A 20,892-nucleotide genomic window follows, 5' to 3' on the forward strand; every position below is an offset into this window, starting at 1 on the left:
GTGACCGTGGTGACTCGGGAAGGCAGCCTCCCAAGACCCTGCTGCTCCGTGTTTGGGTCGTTCCTTCCCGGGGGTGTCCGGGCTGGTGGACACTCCTCCTGGTGAGAGCGGCAGGCACAGGGGAGGGTTCCCGGGCCCTGCACCTCGAGGTTGCCTTTTAACTTAGCTCCGGTCCGCCTGGAGTCCAGAGGTGGCCGTCCCACTGGCCACACGCTCACTGCTGTGCCGGAGGCCGTGGGTTTAAAACGAGAGCCTTGCCTGCTTTGTGCCCCGAGACCGGGGATGCCAGGTGCCCACCTCGGAGGCCATGAGGGAGCAGACTGTCGGGGGCGGGGGGTGTATTAGGCGCTCGGAGAAGAAGGCGGGTTGTGTAGGGTGGGTGGTCCTACACATGACCTACCTAGAGAGGGTCATGAAGTGAGGGGACCCAAGCTGCCTAAAGATGAGAAAGGCCTAGACAGGTGAGGGAATTAATATTTGTGAACACCTAGTATATGCCAGTACCCCCAGATGCATTCAGCCTTCATAACTGTGAGATGAATAGTATTATTTCTTGGTACATATAAGAAAGTTAAGGTGGACTACGGTCCTGCCCACAGTTACAGAGCCTGTAATTGGCAAAGCCAGGGCTCAAAGCCAGGCCTCTGGGACGTCACCGCCCCCTGCTCTGACCCCGCGGGGCAGCGTCCGAGGCACCAGTCTCCACTGGGCCCTGGGCACATGAGCTGGCAGTGTGGGCGCAGGCCTAGGCACTCCAGACGTTCTGATTTTGAAGGACATGAATATGTGTCCTCGGAGAACCCACTTCCGAGAACAAAGACTGAAAGCTCTCTGTCCCGTCTGAGGCCGAAGGGCATGCAGGGCTCCTGGAAGCCGCTTGCTGCGTCCTAGGCGGGTGCACGGTGCCCTCGGGGGTGCTCCAGAGCCTGGGGGGCACCTCTTTCTACGTTAACAAGAGCTGAAGAGCTGGGGTTGGCTGGCGGAGTTACCTGGGCGAGCCACTGTTTCTGGTTCTTCTTGACGCTTTTCCTCGGGCTCTCTGTTCACCCTGGGCAGTAAAGTAGCCTAGCTTTTATTTTGTTTCCTCTGAAGAAATCCTAGTCTTCTAACCTTAAAACGGGGGAAATAGAATGTGACTCACGACTCCTGTGTGCTTTTGCTGACCTGTAATAAATTGTAGTAACAGCTCCGGGGCCCTGGGGGAACTCGGCTCCTCCCTGAAGAAGCACATGGAGAAGGGGCGCCCCGAGCACGCTGGGGACGGCAGGGCTGCCCCCTTGTGTCCCTGGACCAAGGGGCCTGCCCAGGGGCGCATCGTCACCTTCTGACCTGGAGCCTGCGTGCCGGTGGCCCGTCACCCACTCTCCCTGTCGCTCTCGAGGCAGGGCTGATGCACCCTGTCCCCCGCCTCCGAGACTTGCTGACCGGGGGCTCTGCCCTGCCGCGTCCCCGCCAACCCCACGCCTCCGCTGCCGACTCTGCCCGTGGTCGCTGGGCCGCTGCTTCCGGAGCTTGTGTCTTCCGTCCCCTCTGTCCCTACCCTCTTCCTCCTCTGGCTCCTGCAGCCCTCCTGCCCCTGCAGGCCGCTCCTCTTCTCCTCTGGGACCCCCCAACCCCCGCCAGCTGCTCAGGCCCCTCCTGCGTCATCGGGTCTCCTTCCTGACACCGTGGAGCCTGACTGCTGGGGGCTGCCCGGGAATTTTGCTAGTCTTTTATATATAGGTGTGTGTGTGTGTAATTTTATTTACTCATCTTGGGCTGCATTGGGTCTTCGTGGCTGTGTCCAGAGAGAGTGTGTGTGTGTGTGTGATTGTATTTACTCATCTTGGGCTGCGGTGGGTCTCGTGGCTGTGTCCAGAGAGTGTGTGTGTGTGTGATTTTATTTACTCGTCTTGGGCTGCATGAGTCTTCGTGGCTGCATCCAGAGAGAGAGTGTGTGTGTGTGTGTGATTTTATTTACTCGTCTTGGGCTGCAGTGAGTCTTCGTGGCTGCATCCAGAGAGAGAGAGAGTGTGTGCGTGTGTGATTTTACTTACTCGTCTTGGGCTGCATGAGTCTTCGTGGCTGCATCCAGAGAGAGTGTGTGTGTGTGTGATTTTATTTACTCGTCTTGGGCTGCATGAGTCTTCGTGGCTGTGTCCAGGCCTTCCTGTAGCTGCAGCAGGCTCTAGGGGACGGGGGCTCAGCAGTCGAGGCTCCCAGGCTTAGTTGCTCCTCGGCCTGTCCGATCTTCTGGATCAGGGATCAAACCCGTGTCTCCTACCTTGGCAGGTGGGTTCTTTACCATTCAGCCACCAGGGAAACCCTCGCCATTTTTTTTTTCTGGCCATTCTTTTCCTTGCCTCTCTATTTTATCTCCATCTATTTAAGGTGATGCTGGAGGTGTGCACTTCCTTGAGTTCTCAGTTTCTCTTCAGAATGAGGGTATAAACAAATAAACCAAACCACTCCCTTCCCTCTGATTCTGAAAGGCAAGAAAGAGCCAGAAAAGTCTGTTTGTTCTTATATATTTTTGTCCTTGTTAGTGGTCTTGAATAAATGTCACCCTGCTGAGGAACATGAAAATCAAACAAGATTTCTTTTCTTCTCCCAAGAAGTGCCCAGTCCTCCTCGAGTCCTATCTGCCATTCCCCTTGAGAATCCATCAGGACACCCTCCCTCTCCACCTACACTGCCCTCGGGAACCCCGGCCCTTCCCCCTCCCTTGCTGCTGCTGCTAAGTCGCTTCAGTCGTGTCCGACTCTCTGAACTGAACTGAACTGAAGAGAGTTACTCATAGTCTCACCACCCCGCAGTGCCTCTGCTGACATCTTTAAGTTTTACTCACTTGGAGGTAAAGCTGTGCCGTGTTTCCTTTTTAAAATACTCTTGTTACGTGTTTAAGGCATCCAACAGATCAGTGTTTTGGCCCTATCAAGTCCTCTGTCTTGCCATAGTGGCTTAATTTTTTAAATAAATTACTAAAATCTAGTTTACACCCCTGCGTCCCCTCGGCCTCATCTCCCTGACCGCTCCCTCGAGGGGGCCGCTGTCCTGAATGTGGCAGGCACCGTTTTCAGGTCTCGTCAGTCATCACTTCGTGTGTGTACACACGCACCGTCCTTCCACAAGGTCTTGCTGTGTGTGTAAATTGTGTCGTGCTCTATACGGCATTCTGAAACCTGCTGTTCTCACTTAGCAGGTCTGTCTGTCCACTTTCAGTGCTCGCCTAGGCCGCTGTGTGACCACAGCAGTTTGGTTAGGTGCATTTTCTACTAATGCACACCCAGGGCACTTGCATGGTGCCCCCAGCACTGCAGATGCGCTGTGCACGCTCGCTGCCGACCCCTTGCACACGTGCCGCGTGCTGTCCAGGGTGTCTGTTCCCCGAGGAGGCCCTGCTGTCAGGAGTGGGGTGCGGCTTCTGGAGAGGCCCCCCTGCCTGCTCCTGTGCGCTCTTGCCAGCCACGCTGAGCGTGCAGTTCTCCGCAGCCTGCGGTGCGGTTGATGATATCGGTGCTTTGTTTTTACAAATCCATGGAAGATGAAGTGGTTTCTCTTTGTGTTAATTTATATTTCATGATTACTTATGAAAGTGAACATTTTCTCTTTTGTTTATAAGGCTTTTGGGATTTCCTCTTTTCTCAATTCCCTTATTATATGCTTTGCTGGTTTTTTTCCCTGTTGGAATTTGGCCCTTTTTTAAAAAACTTGGTACAAGGTCTTCACATAGTCTGCTGCTGCTGCTAAGTCACTTCAGTCGTGTCCGACTCTGTGCGACCCCATAGACGGCAGCCCACCAGGCTCCCCTGTCCCTGGGATTCTCCAGGCAAGAACACTGGAGTGGGTTGCCATTTCCTCCTTCAATGCATGAAAGTGAAAAGTGAAAGTGAAGTCGCTCAGTCGTGTCCGACTCTTGGCGACCCCATGGACGGCAGCCCACCAGGCTCCCCCGTCCCTGGGATTCTCCAGGCAGGAGCACTGGAGTGGGTGCCTCGCCTTCTCCGGTCACACAGTCTAGACACTAGTGTTCTACAGGTTCACATGGATGTAAAAGTTCAGTTTGTCTTACAGCGTGTGGATGGTCTGTAATTTAGTTAAGCATTCTCCCTATTGTTGAAGATCTGGGTTATTTCCGTAAATATTTTGTGTGTTGACTTTCTTGGATTTTCTTTCTTTCTGATTAAAAGAGAAAAAGCAGTGGTGATGCTGCATTTGACCTGGTCTATCCTGCAGTCAGGGACGGATGTTTGAGAGTGGGCCAGGCCAGCTGGTAGGTATAGCCTGGGGAGCGAGGCAGAGCAGCCTTGCTGCCCCCCTGGTGCTCGTCTACCTTTTTTGGCACCCATAATGCCTGCTCTGACCGTGAACTCACTGTAGGGTGGCCTGCATAAATACAGCACTGTCCTGTGGAAGTGGCTTTGGCGTTCAAGGCTGCAGTGCTTTTAATGGAACAGGTGTAGAGTTGGACACGACTGAGCGACTTCACTTTCACTTTCCACTTTCATGCATTGGAGAAGGAAATGGCAACCCACTTCAGTGTTCTTGCCTGGAGAGTCCCAGGGGCGGGGGAGCCTGGTGGGCTGCCGTCTGTGGGGTCGCACAGATCGGATACGACTGAAGTGACTTAGCAGCAGCAGCTATAGGCAGATGTTTATCTTGCTTCCTTCCCGGTTTGAAATTAACCATCAGTCCCCTTCTCTCCTCAGAGCAGAGTTCAGATGTAGGACTCCCCAACGCTGTTCCAGAAAGCAGTGTCCCATGGGTGGATTCTGTGTGAGAGCCGATTCTCATCACTAGGGAACACAGCCTTGTGCAGTCCTGGGAGACCCTTTGGTCTCTTCTCTTCTGCTTCACGTACTTTCATTTTACTTAGAGAGCCCTGGAGCCTGTGCTGAAAGTATTTTCAAGGCCATTATGACCTCTTCCAAATGAATTATCCATTTCCAGGAAAACTAATTAAGGGGAGCTCCTTAATAAACTAGGTGGGATGGATATTATAGTGCCTTTCTTTCTTTTCCAAATCACTGCTGAGCTTCTGACATGGGGTGGAGAGGTCGTGGCCGGAAGCAGTGGCCGGGTCACCTGGCACCTGCCCTGGTGCTGGGTGAAGAGGCGGTGGCAGCTGGGAACGCCCTCATTGCGTGAGGACCTCAGGCTGAGAATGCTCAGATGTCTTGTCCGGGGTCTTCTGGCACGGGTGCTGAGGGGCCAGGGTTCGAACCCTGGTGGTCTGCGTCCGTGTCAGGGTCCTCGTCTCCACGCTGAACTTGTTGAAAGTATTTCAGGTCCTTTATTACTGTTACGCCTTTCTTGATGTTCACTGATGATTTTGCACAGCTTTCTAAGATAGAATTAGTGCATGTGTTGTATGTAAATGGGGCACTGTGAACTTTAGAGGCAGATAGCAAATTATTTCCTGTAGTTAAATTATTGTAGTAACACATTATTTTGCTTAATTCCAAGTATTTGAATTCTACTGACCATGTAACCTCAGACAAAGCGAAGTGCCTCCCGCCTTCCAGGAAATGCAGTAGGCAGGCATGGTGATAAGATGGTTTGGCATCAGAGTTCCTTCCTGTGTCCCTGCATTGCAGATGTGAGCCTGGTCTTTGTCTGGAGGCCAGAGCAGGGGCAGATGTAAAGCCATGGCTTCTGCTGTGCCTTTGCTGCAGTGTTTTGTGGGCTGAGACGCGTCTGCAGAGCCGAGCTGTGCAGGGCAGACGCGTGAGCGCCCGTGATGCACTGGGTGGGTGTGCCCGGCATGGCTGTTGCCAGGTCTTCCCTTTAAGGGGCCAGGTGATGAATGTTTTGGACTTTGCAGGCCATTTTGTTTCAGTCACAAATACTAAACCCTGCTGCTGCTGTTGGTAAAACCTGATTTGCAGAATATGGTGGCCAGGTGTGGCTCCAGGACTGCAGCGTGCTCTCTGGGCTGGGCTTAGAATGTTCAGGACTCGGGCGCTACTGAAAGTGCAGCGTGTCCCCCGGGAAACCGGGCATGGAGGTGCGCACGCCTGTGGATCTGGAACCCGCACCTGGGTGGACAGAAGTGAATGAGGATGTTCCTTCCCTCCTCAGAAACTCGTAAAATCAAGTACTTGGGTTTTCTGAGGTCTGTTTTTATAAGTTTTTTCCCTTACAACTTAGTACAGATCTTACATATTGACACAGGTGCAAAGTAATAAACATCATATGAATTAAAGTAGACTGTAATACAGTACACAGGCACTGAATATGCAGGCATAGGTAACAATCCGGACATCTGTGTAGGAGAATAACATGAGTTTGTCTTCCTGTGGAGGAATTAAGTTTGTTTTTGTTTTCACACGTTGGTCTATTTTCTGATTGTTTCTGAGAAGAACGTGTGTGATTTCAAACACCTAAGACTCCAGGTGAGGTGAAAGGCCCTTGATTTCCCCCCAGAGCAATTTTTACCAGCTGCATTTCTCTTGTTCGATAAAAGTCACTGGAGCAGGTGGTCAGATGTGCCCGCTGGAGGCCTGCGCCTGCACTGTGGCCTCTGTCTGCGGTGCAGAGAGACCACAGTCAGGAATCGGGTGTCCTGGGGTGCTCCCTGTGTTTGCAGGTAGAGGGTGCGCTGTGAGGAGGCTGCCTGGCACCCAGGTGGGCTGCCCGGGCAGGCGTTGGTCCTCGGTGTGGTCACTGACTCCGAGTCTGGCCTATGCTTGCGAGTTTGGAGACTCAGGTTTGTGCAGTGCCCCGGAGGAGAGGAGTACGCCAAGGGAGGAGGCATTCACGGCGCGCTGAGAGTGTGCAGCAGCTCCAGTTTACTAACCCATGTGGCGGGAAAATCTCTCTTAACTGCAGCCTGGCTGAGGACCTCTGTTCAGACTATGGCATGTCTTGTAACAGACACACCCTCCCACTGAGAATAAGCAGAGAAGCTGGATAAACAGAAGGGAAAGAAGCCTTCGGAGGTATTGGAGAGATGGTGAGGAAGTGACCACTGGGCATGTCCCAGTCCTGGAGGGAGTTGCAAGGAGGTGAACCCTGCCCCGGGCTGTGCTGTCCCCGAGGCGCTGGCTACAAGGCTCCTCACGCTGAGGGGACAGAAGCCAGAGTTCAGAAACAGGGCCCCAGGGGCCCCTAGACTTCCCCTGGGACCTCCAAGGGCCCACCTTCTGGCCGCCAATCTTCCCAGACCCAGGCCGGCTTTGCGGAGGCGGAAGCCCAGCCTCTGAGCAGCTTGGTCTCAAGGTGGGTTCAGAGGGCTTGCCTGAGCCCCCTGTTCCTCACAGTGTGGTCTGCACATCACCAGCGTCATCTGAGAGCCAGTCAGAAGCTCCTCGGATGCCCTCCAGACCTGCTGAGGCAGCGCTGGAGGGGCAGCCCCGTGAGATTCGTCGTCACAGCCTTCCAAGCAAGGCTGCTGCGTGCGAGTCGGGGACCACTTCCTCAGCCTGACTGCCAGGGAAGAGGGTCTCCTCTGGAGGGTGGCGACGCTTCCGGAGCTGCAAGCCAGTACCATTTTCTTTCATTAAAAATTCTGGCATTAATTCAAAAATCGCCATACATGCTGAGTAAAAGACTGACTTATGAAAGACTAAAAGAAAATACGGACACTAGGAACAGACTCATACTGATGGTATCAGACCTGGGCTTCAGAGTAATCACAGTATATTATGGTTAACACGTTCAAGGAAATAGAAGGCAAGATAGAGAATTTCAATAGAGAACTGCTCTCTGTTTAGGAAGATGGAAATTCTAGAACTGAAAACTAAAATAACAAATTAAGAAATCACTTGTAGAACAGCAGCCGAAGAGAGGACTTGTGAACTAAACAGACTGGACAGCAGGAAGCGCCCAGCATGCAGCCCAGAGAGAGAGCAGAAAGGCTGGGAGGAGCGTCCTCACGATCAGAGGGCGGCGGCGAGTCCTGGGGCGCTGACCTGCAGCTGGAGGGGAGGAGGGCTGGCTGCCTCTCCCGGCCGGCGCCGCTTCCTCCTGGGACGCGGAAGCTCAGACCCGCTGTTCAGATGTAGGTGCGTGGCCCACATTTTCTTAAAAGTGAGCAAACTGAACCTGTCATTTTGAGTATTGGTTGCAAATGATAACATTTAAGGCAGAAGTTAGAATTTCGGAAGACTTGTACCTTTTGGGTGACAGTATTCACTGCTTCCCAATGTGCAAAGACTGTTCTGAGACCAGAGACAGTATTACAGAATGTGGAGTTTTAAGAATTTTATTATTTTTTATTGATATAATTGATGAAATAAAACATCTTTTTGGTGTACAGCGTAATGATTTGATAACATATTACAGAGGGATTGCCACAATAAATTTAAATTGCCATCTAACCCCACATGCAGCTTTATTTTTTCCCTCGTGGTGAGCACTTTTAAGGTCTGCTCTCTGAGCGAGTCTCGGATTCACAGTGCGCGTTGGTTACTGTCGCCCATGTGGTGTCCACTCCCGGGACTGGCTGCCTGTGTAGCTGGAAGTTTGCGCCTTCTGAATACCTCACCCACTTGGCCCACCCCCACCCCCAGCAACCCCCAGTCTGTTCTCCATACCTGCGAGCTCAGTTCTCCTAGATTCCACATGCACATAGGATCACATCATACTTGTCTTTGTCTGGCTTATTTCACTTAGTGTGGGCCCTCGAGGCCCATCCATGCTGTGGCAGACGGCGAGGTTTCTCCTTTGGTGACTAAATAGCATTCTACTGCGTGTGTATATGCACACACACACTGATGCCACGTGTTCTTTATCCGTCCATCTGCTGATGGACACTTAGCTATTTCCCTGTCTGGGCAGTTGTGACTAGTGCACGGGGGGTGCAGCTTTAGCTCCGGCCCAGGTGGTGCTCTGGTTTCCTCCCGGTAAAGACCCAGCAGTGGACTCACTGGGCCGCGTGGTAGTTCTGGCGTTGCTGTTTCCCAGTGGCCGCAGCAGCTTACATCCCCCAGCAGTGCGTGAGGACGCCGTCTCCGTGTCCTCGCCAGCACTGGTTGCTTCTTGTCCGGTAGCCGTCCTGACAGGTGTGTGGTGACCTCTCACTGTGCCTGTGGTTGGCGTTTCCCTGGTGATGAGTGGTGTGACTGCCTTTTCATGCGCCTGTTGTCTATCTTCTTGGGGAAAAGTCTGTTCAGATCCTTTGCCCATTTTTTTAATCGGACTGTTTGTTTTCTGCTGAGTTGTGTGAGTTCTTCAGTTTGGCTGTTAACCCCGAATCAGCTATATGGCTTGCGATATTTCCTCCCGTTCGGTGGGAGGCCTTTTTGTCCAGTTGCTGGTTTCCTTTGCAGAAGCAAGAAGTTTGATGAAGTCCCGTGTGTCCATTTTGCTTTTGGTGTCAGAAAGTCATTGCCAAGGCTGATGTCAAGGAAACTGTTAAAGGATGTGATTTTTAGAGTTGCTGTTGCATGATGAGATGTGTGTGCATTTGGGGGGGCTGCAGCAGTATCCCCAGAGCCACGCCTGGGTAAGGCTTTGCAGCCCAGGTGCAAGACAGACGACTGGCTCCAGCGTAACGGGCGCGAGAGCCCTGCTAGCATGGCTTCAGGTTCCACGTGGCAGCCGAGCTTCAGCTCACCACTTGCGTCAGTTACGTCTGACTGTGTGATTACAGAGGACTGTCGTTACCTGAAAAGGCTGCTCCAAGACTCCTTGCTTTTCCAACTGCATATCTCTGCCGGACTGGGTACTTTTGCATATTTTGGCTAAAACAAAATACTACACGTATCGAATGTAGAAATGTGTATGAAAATCCAGCTATCTTGTTTTAAGGCAACATTAAAGAAATTTACAAACATGTAAAGTAATACCATTCTTACTAAAATTTTGTTTTAGAACATGCAGTTATTTTCATAAAAGATAACATTGATATTAACATGTAATAGGGCTGTCATTTTCTAATAAATTCACAAATGCATGTTTCATTTCTCGATTTTAATGTCTAATAAGGTTAATATTAATAGATATACCCCCATATAAACAGAGGCTGTTTGGGGATCTTCAGCACTTTTTAAAATGTGAAAGCGTCCGCGACTCAACAGTCTGAGAGCCATTGCTGGAGACACAGTAGAGCTGCGTGACTGAGTCCCGGCATCGCTCCCGGGCCCCGTGTGGCCCCCGTGAGGCTCGGTGGCCGCCCCGCGAGGCGTGTGGGCCCCGTGTGGTCCCCGTGAGGCATGCGGGCCCCGTGTGGTCCCCATGAGGCTCAGTGGCCGCCCTGTGAGGCGTGCGGGCCCCGTGTGGCCCCCATGAGGCTCGGTGGCCGCCCCGCGAGGCGTGCGGGCCCCTAGTAGCCCCCATGAGGCTCGGTGGCCGCCCCGCGAGGCATGCGGGCCCCGTGTGGTCCCCGTGAGGCTCAGTGGCCGCCCCGTGAGGCGTGCGGGCCCCGTGTGGTCCCCGTGAGGCATGCGGGCCCCGTGTGGTCCCCATGAGGCTCAGTGGCCGCCCTGTGAGGCGTGCGGGCCCCGTGTGGTCCCCGTGAGGCTCGGTGGCCGCCCTGTGAGGCGTGCGGGCCCCGTGTGGTCCCCGTGAGGCTCGGTGGCCGCCCTGTGAGGCGTGCGGGCCCCGTGTGGTCCCCGTGAGGCTCGGTGGCCGCCCCACGAGGCGTGCGGGCCCCGTGTGGTCCCCGTGAGGCTCGGTGGCCGCCCTGTGAGGCGTGCGGGCCCCGTGTGGTCCCCGTGAGGCTCGGTGGCCACCCCGCGAGGCGTGCGGGCCCCGTGTGGTCCCCGTGAGGCTCGGTGGCCGCCCTGGAGGTGTGCGTCTACCAGCACTGTTTCTCCAGTGGCGTTGGGCCGCTTCATGTCTCTGTTTCACAGCTGGCTGTTCTCACAGTGCTTTAAACTTTTCCTTACTGTATTCATTATGATATCTGTGATCAGTGATCTTTGAGGATACTGTTGTAATTGTCTGGAGTGTTATACGCCACGCCTATATGAAACCACAAACAATCAAAAATGCTGCTTTTCACTGCTCCGCTGACCAGCAGTTCCCCCATCTCTCTCCCTTGCTTTGAGCATCCCTCTCCCTGGGGATACAGCAGTACTGAAATCAGGCCGGCTGATAACCCCACCAGAGTCCCTAAGTATTCAAGGGACAGGAAGAGGTACACGTCTCTCAGTCTAAATCAAAACCTAGAAATGATTGTGCTCAGTGAGGAAGGCACTTCAAAAGCCAAGCCAGGCCTAAAGCTAGGCCTCTTGCAGCAGACAGCCAAGCTGGAAGGCGCTTAAAGGACATGCAGAGTGCCGCTTCAGTAGATGATTAGAAAGTGAAGCAGCCTTATTGCTGATATATAGAGGGAAAGCCTGAGTGGTCTGGATAGAATATCAAACAGAAACAACTTTCCTTTAGTCACAGCCTCGTCCAGATAAGCTCTCTTCAGTTCTGGGACGGCCAGACAGGTGAGGACGCTGTGGAAGGAAAGTTTGAAGCTTAGCAGACGTTGGGTCATGAGGTTTGAGGAGAGACGCCATCTTAATAACGTTGAAGTGTAACCCTGAATATTCATTAGAAGGACTGAAGCTGACTTTGGCCACCTGATGTGAAGAGCTAATTCTTTGGAAAAGACCCTGATGCTGGGAAAGATTGAAGGCAAGAAGAGAAGGGGGCAGCAGACGGTGAGATGATTAGATGGCATCACATACTCAATGGACATGGATTTGAGCAAACTCCGGGAGATGGTGGAGGACAGAGGAGCCTGGCAGGCTGCAGTCCATGGGGTTGCACAGAGTGGAACATGACTTAGCGACTGAATAATACAATAAGGTGAAGCAACAGGTGCTGCCGTAGAAACTGCAGCAAGTCATCCAGAAGATGCAGCTAGGATCGTTCATGAACGTGGCTGCACTAAAAAACGGATTTCAGTGTCGGTGAAACAGCTTCTGCTGGGAGAAGGCTCCATCCATGACTTCCAGAGTTAGGAGTCAGTGCCTGGCTTCCAGGCTTCAAAGGACAGACTGCCTCACTTGTTACAGGCTAATGACTTTCAGTTGCTACAGATCAGATCAGATCAGTCGCTCAGTCGTGTCCGACTCTTTGTGACCCCATGAATCGCAGCATGCCAGGCCTCCCTGTCCACCACCAACTCCCAGAGTTCACTCAGAGTCATGTCCATCGAGTCAGTGATGCCATCCAGCCATCTCATCCTCTGTTGTCCCCTTCTCCTCCTGCCCCCAATCCCTCCCAGCATCAGGGTCTTTTCCAATGAGTCAGCTCTTTGCATGAGGTGGCCAAAGTACTGGAGTTTCAGCTTTAGCATCAGTCCTTCCAAAGAACACCCAGGGCTGATCTCCTTCAGAATGGACTGGTTGGATCTCCTTGCAGTCCAAGGGACTCTCAAGAGTCTTCTCCAACACCACAGTTCAAAAGCATCAATTCTTTGGCGCTCAGCCTTCTTCACAGTCCAACTCTCACATCCATACATGACCACAGGAAAAACCATAGCCTTGACTAGACGAACCTTTGTTGGCAAAGTAATGTCTCTGCTTTTGAATATGCTATCTAGGTAGATCATAACTTTCCTTCCAAGGAGTAAGCATCTTTTAATTTCATGGCTGCAGTTACCATCTGCAGTGATTTTGGAGCCCAGAAAAATAAAGTCTGACACTGTTTCCACTGTTTCTCCATCTATTTGCCATGAAGTGATGGGACCGAATACCATGATCTTTGTTTTCTGAATGTTGAGCTTTAAGCCAACTTTTTCACTCTCCACTTTCACCTTCATCAAGAGGCTTTTTAGTTCCTCTTCACTTTCTGCCATAAGGGTGGTGTCATCTGCATATCTGAGGTTATTGATATTTCTCCCGGCAATCTTGATTCCAGCTTGTGTTTCTTCCAGTCCAACGTTTCTCATGATGTACTCTGCATATAAGTTAAATAAGCAGGGTGACAATATACAGCCTTGACGTACTCCTTTTCCTATTTGGAACCAGTCTGTGGGTCCATGTCCGGTTCTAACTGTTGCTTCCTGACCTGCATACAAATTTCTCAAGAGGCAGATCAGGTCGTCTGGTATTCCCATCTCTTTCAGAATTTTCCACAGTTGATTGTGATCCACACAGTCAAAGGCTTTGGCATAGTTAATAAAGCAGAAATAGATGCTTTTCTGGAACTCTCTTGCTTTTTCCATGATCCAGTGGATGTTGGCAATTTGATCTCTGGTTCCTCTGCCTTTTCTAAAACCAGCTTGAACATCAGGAAGTTCACGTATTGCTGAAGCCTGGCTTGGAGAATTTTGAGCATTACTTTACTAGCATGTGAAATAAGTGCAATTGTGCGGTAGTTTGAGCATTCTTTGGCATTGCCTTTCTTTGGGATTGGAATGAAAACGGACCTTTTCCAGTCCTGTGGCCACTGCTGAGTTTTCCAAATTTGCTGGCATATTGAGTGCAGCACTTTTCACAGCATCATCTTTCAGGATTTGGAATAGCTCAACTGGAATTCTATCACCTCCACTAGCTTTGTTCGTAGTGATGCTTTCTAAGGCCCACTTGACTTCACATTCCAGGATGTCTGGCTCTAGGTGAGTGATCACACCATCGTGATTATCTGGGTCGTGAAGATCTTTTTTGTACAGTTCTTCTGTGTATTCTTGCCATCTCTTCTTAATATCTTCTGCTTCTGTTAGGTCCATACCATTTCTGTCCTTTATCGAGCCCATCTTTGCATGAAATGTTCCTTTGGTATCTCTGATTTTCTTGAAGAGATCTCTAGTCTTTCCCATTCTGTTGTTTTCCACTATTTCTTTGCATTGAATGCTGAAGAAGGCTTTCTTATCTCTTCTTGCTGTTCTTTGGAACTCTGCATTCAGATGCTTTTATCTTCCCTTTTCTCTTTTGCTTTTCGCTTCTCTTCTTTTCACAGCTATTTGTAAGGCCTCCCCAGACAGCCATTTTGCTTTTTTGCATTTCTTTTCCATGGGGATGGTCTTGATCCCTGTCTCTTGTACAATGTCACGAACCTTATTCCATAGCTCATCAGGCACTCTTGTCTATCAGATCTAGGCCCTTAAATCTATTTCTCACTTCCACTGTATAATCATAAGGGATTTGATTTAGGTCATACCTGAATGGTCTAGTGGTTTTCCCTACTTTGTTCAATTTCAGTCTGAATTTGGCAATAAGGAGTTCATGGTCTGAGCCACAGTCAGCTCCTGGTCTTGTTTTTGCTGACTGTATAGAGCTTCTCCATCTTTGGCTGCAAAGAATATAATCAATCTGATTTCGGTGTTGACCATCTGGTGATGTCCATGTATAGAGTCTTCCCTTGTGTTGTTGGAAGAGGGTTTTTGTTATGACCAGTGCATTTTCTTGGCAAAACTCTATTAGTCTTTGCCCTGCTTCATTCTGTATTCCAAGGCCAAATTTGCCTGTTACTCCAGGTGTTTCTTGACTTCCTACTTTTGCATTCCAGTCCCCTATAATGAAAAGGACAACTTTTTTGGGTGTTAGTTCTAAAAGGTCTTGTAGGTCTTCATAAAACCGTTCAAATTCAGCTTCTTCAGCGTTACTGGTTGGGGCATAGACTTGGATTACTGTGATATTGAATGATTTGCCTTGGAAACGAACAGAGATCATTCTGTCATTTTTGAGATTGCATCCAAGTACTGCATTTTGGACTCTCTTGTTGACCATGATGGGCACTCCATTTCTTCTGAGGGATTCTTGCCCGCAGTAGTAGATATAATGGTCATCTGAGTTAAATTCACCCATTCCAGTCCATTTGAGTTCGCTGATTCCTAGAATGTCGACATTCACTCTTGCCATCTCTTGTTTGACCACTTCCAATTTGCCTTGATTCATGGACCTGACATTCCAGGTTCCTATGCAATATTGCTCTTTACGGCATCGGACCTTGCTTCTATCACCAGTCACATCCACAGCTGGGTATTCTTTTTGCTTTGGCTCCATCCCTTCATTCTTTCTGGAGTTACTTCTCCACTGATCTCCAGTAACATATTGGGCATCTACTGACCTGGGGAGTTCCTCTTTCAGTATCCTATCATTTTGCCTTTTCATACTGTTCATGGAGTTCTCAAGGCAAGAATGCTGAAGTGGTTTGCCATTCCCTTCTCCAGTGGACCACATTCTGTCAGATCTCTCCACCATGACCCGCCCATCTTGGGTTGCCCCACGGGCATGGTTTAGTTTCATTGAGTTAGACAAGGCTGTGGTCCTAGTGTGATTAGATTGACTAGTTTTCTGTGAGTATGGTTTCAGTGTGTCTGCCCTCTGATGCCCTCTTGCAACACCTACTGCCTTACTTGGGTTTCTCTTACCTTGGGCGTGGGGTATCTCTTCACGGCTGCTCCAGCAAAGTGCAGCCAATGCTCCTTACCTTGGACAAGGGGTATCTCCTCACTGCCGCCCTTCCTGACCTTCAACGTGGGATAGCTCCTCTAGGCCCTCCAAGCCACGGCGTGGGTTTGGTCTTCCCAGCTACTGCCCCTGGCCTCGGGCGTGGGGTTGGTCCTCCCGGCCAATGCCCCTGGCCTCGGGCGTGGGGGTGTGGGGTAGCTCTTCCCGCCCGCCGCCCCTGGCCTTGGGCTTAAGGGCGTGGGGTATCTCCTTCTGGCCGCCACCCCTGACCTCGGACGCGGGGTAACTCCTCTCGTCGCCGCCCGTGACCTCAGACGCTCAGAAAATAAAGGGTATCTCCTCTCGGCCGCCCCCCGTGACCTCGGACATGGGGTAACTCTTCTTGGCCGCCGCCCTGGGTTCCTCCCGGCTTCTGCCCGTGGCCTCGGATGTGGGTAGCTCCTCTTGGCCGCGCTTAGCGCGCCCGTCGCAGCGACTTTAGGTTGAAACCAGTGCTCGTTTACCATTTCGAGAATCTAGGGCTCTGAAGAGTTATGCGGTGTCTACCCTGCCTGTGCTCTGTGAAGGGACAAGAAAGCCTAGAGGACAGCACTTCCGTTGACAGAAAGTTTACTGGATGTTTTAAGTTCATCGCGCAGACCTACTGCTCAGAAAATAAAGGTTCAACACATTGCTGCTGACTGACGGTGCGCTGGGTGTCACCCAGGAGCTCTGATGCAGGGGGACCGTGGGGTTCACGCAGTTCATGCCTGAAAACACGTCCGTCCTGCAGCCTGTGGGGCCGGGAGCGATCTTGACTCTCTGGCCTGTTGTTTAAGAACTACATTTCATAAGGCTGTAGCTGCCACAGACGGTGAGTCCTCTGATGACCTGGGCAGAGTCAGTTGAAAACCCTCTGGAGAAGACTCACCAAGAATGTTTGTGACTCGTGAGAAGAGATCAAAATATCCACCTTAACAGGAGTTTGGAGGAAGTAGATCCCAGCCCTCATGGATGAGTTCAAGGGATCCAAGACTTGAGTGGTGAAGGAGCTGCACAGGAGAACTAGGCTGAGAAGGGGACCCTGAAGCTGGGACAGAATTGCTGCCTCTCGTGATAAAACTTGAAGGGTTAGCATTTGCTTCTTATGGATGAGAAGCGTCCATCCGCAGATGAATGGATAAAGACGGTGTGGTACATATATACATGAAATAAAACGCAGCCATAAGAAATGAGATGATGCCATTTGCAGCCACAGGGATGTAACTAGAGATGTTACAGTAAGTGAAGTTAGCCAGACGGAAAAAGACAAATACCATGTGAAATCACTAATATGTGGAGTCTTTATAAAAAAGATACAAATGAGCTTACATATAAAACAAATAGTCACAGACATAAAAACAAACTTACTGTTACTAGAAGGAAAAGAAGGGTGGTAAATTAGAAGTTTGGGGTTAACATATACACACTACTACTACACATAAAATGGATAAACAGTAAGGACCTACTGTATCGCACAGGGAATTGTGCTCAGCACTGTAATAACCTGAAGAGACAGACTCTGAAGAAGAATAGATGTAGGTATGTGTGTAACTGAATCACCTTGCTGTACCCCTGAAACTAACAGAACATTGTAAATCAACTATTGTTGTCCAGGCGCTCAGTCGTGTGCGACTCTGCGACGCTGTGGACCACAGCATGCCAGGCTGCCCTGTCCTTCATTGTCCTTCACCGGAGCTTGCTCAGACTCTCATGTCCATCAAGTCAGTAATGCCATCCGGCCATTTCATCCTCTGTGGTCCCCTTCTCCTCCTGCCTTCAGTCTTTCCCAGCATCAGGGTCTTTTCCAATGAGTCGACGCTTCATATCAGGTGACCAAAGTATTGGAGCTTCAGCTTCAGTCCTTCCAATGAATATTCAGGACTGATCTCCTTTAGGATGGACTGGTTGGATCTCCTTGAAGTCCAAGGGACTCTCAAGAGCCTTCTCCAACACCGCAGTTCAAAAGCATCAATTCTTTGTTGCTCAGCTTTCTTCACAGTCCAACGCTCACATCCATACGTGACAACTGGAAAATCAACTGTACTTCAATTTAAAAAATAAAATATTTTTTAAAGTTTTTTTTTGCAATGGAATCTACTCCTGGTGAAGATGCTGTGGAGACTTTCGAAGTGACAAAGTATTTAGATTATTACATAAACTTAGTTGATAAAGCAGTGGCCGGATTTGAAAGGATTGACTCCAGTTTTGAAAGAAATTCTGCTGTGGGTGAGATGTTGTCAAACAGCATGACAGGCTACGGAGAAGCTTTTTATGAAAGGAAGAGCCGATCAGGCAAACTTTGCCGTCTCATTTTAAGAAATGGCCGCAGTTGTCAGCAACCACCACCCTGCTCGGCCCGCAGCCGTCAGCATGGAGGCGAGACCCCCCACCAGCAAGAAGATTACACCTTGCTGAAGGCTTAGCTGATGCGCACGCGCGCACACACAGACACACACACACAACCTACACCTACACCCCCCACACACACACCCCACACACACACACCCCACACACACACACCCACAACCCCCACCCACACACACACCCCACACACATACACCCCCACACACACACACACCCCACCTGCTTCCAGGGAGGGAGGAGCTGCCTGCACCTGGGGAGCCGAGTCTGCTGTCTCGGCCGGAAGCCGGCTCTGAAGGTGGGAGCCGGGCGGTGGGTCACACCGCTCTTCACCTGTTCTGGAGGTTCGCACCAGAGCATGAGGCCAGAAAAAGAGCCGCGTGAGGATGGGGCGGGGGGGCAAGGAAGGCTCCCGTGTTACAGTTAGGACGTGGCTCTGCACGTGGTAGTAGGTCCAGATGGAGTCTTGGCTTCTGTCATCCCCCGTTGTGGCCTTCTGTGGCCGCCTCTGCCAGGCTCCGTGTTGGTGCGCGGGGCCCGCCCACGTGGGGAGCGTCCGCGTGTGCCGGGGCCTCACCTCTGGTGTGCCTCTCCCCACAGGTCGTATCTGACTCCCGTCCGGGACGAGGAAGCAGAGTCCTTACGGAAGGCGCGCTCCAGACAGGCTCGGCAGACCCGAAGGTCTACCCAAGTGAGTGCCTCTGTGCTTTGACTCCTTTGTCTGTCTGCTGTCCCCCGGAGCAGCTAAAAAACGACACACCGAGTCCTCCCTGCAGCCCTGGCAACGAAAGCTTTCGTGTTAAACCTCACACTGCACAGAATCAGATGAGTTCATAGCTACACATACCTGCTTTCGCTTCTGTTCTTCCAGGAGCAGAGCAGGTCTCTCCTCTTTCCTCCCTAAGCCTAATCATCTCACTGTGCTAAGGCCCCATTTCATTCCTACAGGAGAAGCTCGGTCCTCACCACAGTTACCACAGGGCCTGCGTGCTGCTCCTGGGTGTGCGCTCGAGAGAGAAAGGCAGGCGTCCACAGAGAAGCTCCTACACAGATTTTATAACAGCATTATTCACGGGAGTCAGAAACCCCCCTTCAGTGTCTCTTCTGGCTAGGCTTTACTTGCTGCATAGACCCACCTTCCGTGTGGAGCGTGCATGTTGGCTGTAGGGCTGAGCCCTGGACCCTTAGGAGCAGCACGGTCAGCGCTGTGGAGCCGGGGTGCCCGGCAGTCCCAGCAGGTGTGGGTAGTGGGGGTCCCTAGCAGGTGTGGGTGGTGGGGGTCCCAGCAGGTGTGGGTGGGGGGCCCGAGCTGGGCTGTTGCACAGACTGAGCGAGTTAAGCAGTTAGCAAAACTGGGAAAAGCGCACAAGTTCCTGTTGATCAATGAATGGATGAACAGTGTTCCATATTCAATGAATGTTGTTTGGCAATAAAAATAAATGAAGTCCTAAAAGATGTACATACTACAATGAGATGAACCTTAAGAAAAAGTTATGCTGGGTGAAAGAAATGGGGCATGATTCCATTTGTATGCAAGTGTCCAGAACTGGCAGAGAAAAGAAAGTAGATGAGTGTTTGCTCAGGGCTGGAGAGAGGGGGGACGGGAAGCGACCCCGAGGGTGTGGGGGGCGTCCCTGACGCTGAATGCAGATGCTGCGCAGCCCCGGGAGCATGCTCAGAGACAGCGTGTGTGCTGCCGGGGTTTCACCAGTGATGTTATAAAAGGAAAGAGCCCTAAGGGAGGCATTGCAGTGAGGAATATCTCGTAAAGGTTGCCGAGACCTGGTGGGAGGTCTCAGAAGCCTGGAGGCGCGTGGGCAGCTGTCCCTTGGCCGAGCTGGGCCGTGGGCGTGTGGCAGGGACAAGGACAGGGCTGTGGTTGGGCGTCAGGGAGGCAGAGGAGGCTGAGCCGGGCCGGCAGTGGTGGTGAGTCAACAGGAGATGGTCCAGAGGGGAGAGAAGGCCGTTTCCAGGGGGCGGGGAAGCCCCGCAGTTTCAGATGCTAAAGATGCCGAGCAGGAAGACCAAGGACCGGCGGCCCCGAGGGCCAGGCGGGCGCCCTCCTGAGCCGGGGCCGTCACAGCTGTGACTGCTCGTGCTTGACGGCGGTCCGTTCCCCCAGAGGACGTGACCCCAAGAGGACCAGACTGGCTGTCATGTTAGTTTGGGTTTATTGTGGAAGAACATCTGTAACGTGCAGCTTAATAATTTGGCCCTTTTTAAGCAAACAGTTCATTGGCAGTAAAGACAGTCACATTTTGTTGCAGCCATCCATCTCTGGAACTGCTTTCCTCTTCCAAACTGAACCTCTCAGCCCCCTGGACACTGCTTTGTCCCCCCAGCTGCCAGCACCCCCGTGGTGCGCCTTCCCCCTGTGGCCTTGGCTCCAGGTGACCCGTGTGAGTGGAGTCGCAGCTGCTGTCCGTCGGTGGCAGCCTGTCCCTCGTGTCTCTCACATCAGTCTCCTCCCCTCGTGTGGCTGGACAGTGTTCCATGGTGCGTCCACACCGCATCATGGTCGTCCGCCACCCCTGATGGACACTTGGCCTTGCTCTCTCACCGTTTGGCGGCCGTGAACAGTGTTGCTGTGAACATGACGTGCAACTAACTCTAAAGTCCCTGCTTTTACATCTTTAGATACAGACCCAGAAGTAGAATGGGCTGGATTGTATGTTTCTGTCCTGTTGCTTAGTCCCTCAGTCGTGTCCGACTCTGTGACGCTGTGGACTGTAGCCCGCCAGGCTCCTCTGCCCGTGGGATTCTCCAGGCAAGAACACTGGAGTGCGCTGCCACTGCCTTTTCCATGTTTCTGTCTTACTTCTCATTAATTTTATACCCTGTGCCTTTACCGAATCCATGAGCTCTGGTGGCTTTTAGGTGGCATCGTTGAGATTTTCCGTGTATAGGATCATGTTATCCACACACACGGACAGTTTTACTTATTCTTTTCCAGTGTGGATTCCTTTTATTTCTTTTTCTTGTCTGATTCCTATAACTAGGACTTCCAGTACTGTGTTGAATAAAAGTGGCAAGACTGGGCATCCTTGTCTTGTTCCTGATCGTAGACGAAATGCTTTCAGAACTCCACTGTTGAGCATGGTGTTCGCTCGAGGCTTCTCATGTGTAGCCTTTATTATTGAGGTGTGTTTTCTCTATCCCCACTCTCTGGAGAATTGTTTTTATATCATAAATGGATGTTGAATTTTGTCGAAAGCTTTTTTGTGTCTCTACAGAG

The 20,892-nt window shown here is 51.4% G+C and overlaps 1 protein-coding gene across 26 annotated transcripts in view; it reads left to right on the plus strand.

The window, feature by feature from the left end:
• The window catches only part of PPP1R12B (protein phosphatase 1 regulatory subunit 12B), a 171,140-nt gene that overhangs the window by 84,373 nt on the left and 65,875 nt on the right, over positions 1–20,892 (plus strand). For 23 of the 26 annotated variants that reach the window (XM_025285261.3, XM_025285256.3, XM_044942596.2 and 20 more), the window contains one exon: positions 18,258–18,348. In XM_025285261.3, the coding sequence (XP_025141046.3) occupies positions 18,258–18,348 (91 nt within the window). Of the gene's footprint in view, positions 1–18,257; positions 18,349–18,605; positions 19,113–20,892 lie in introns of those variants that run through there. The other 3 variants (XM_025285267.3, XM_025285268.3, XM_025285271.3) reach the window with 1 other exon arrangement.

This window comes from Bubalus bubalis, chromosome 5 (genome assembly GCF_019923935.1).
Source record: "Bubalus bubalis isolate 160015118507 breed Murrah chromosome 5, NDDB_SH_1, whole genome shotgun sequence".
In the NCBI taxonomy this organism is placed as follows: Eukaryota; Metazoa; Chordata; class Mammalia; order Artiodactyla; family Bovidae; genus Bubalus; species Bubalus bubalis.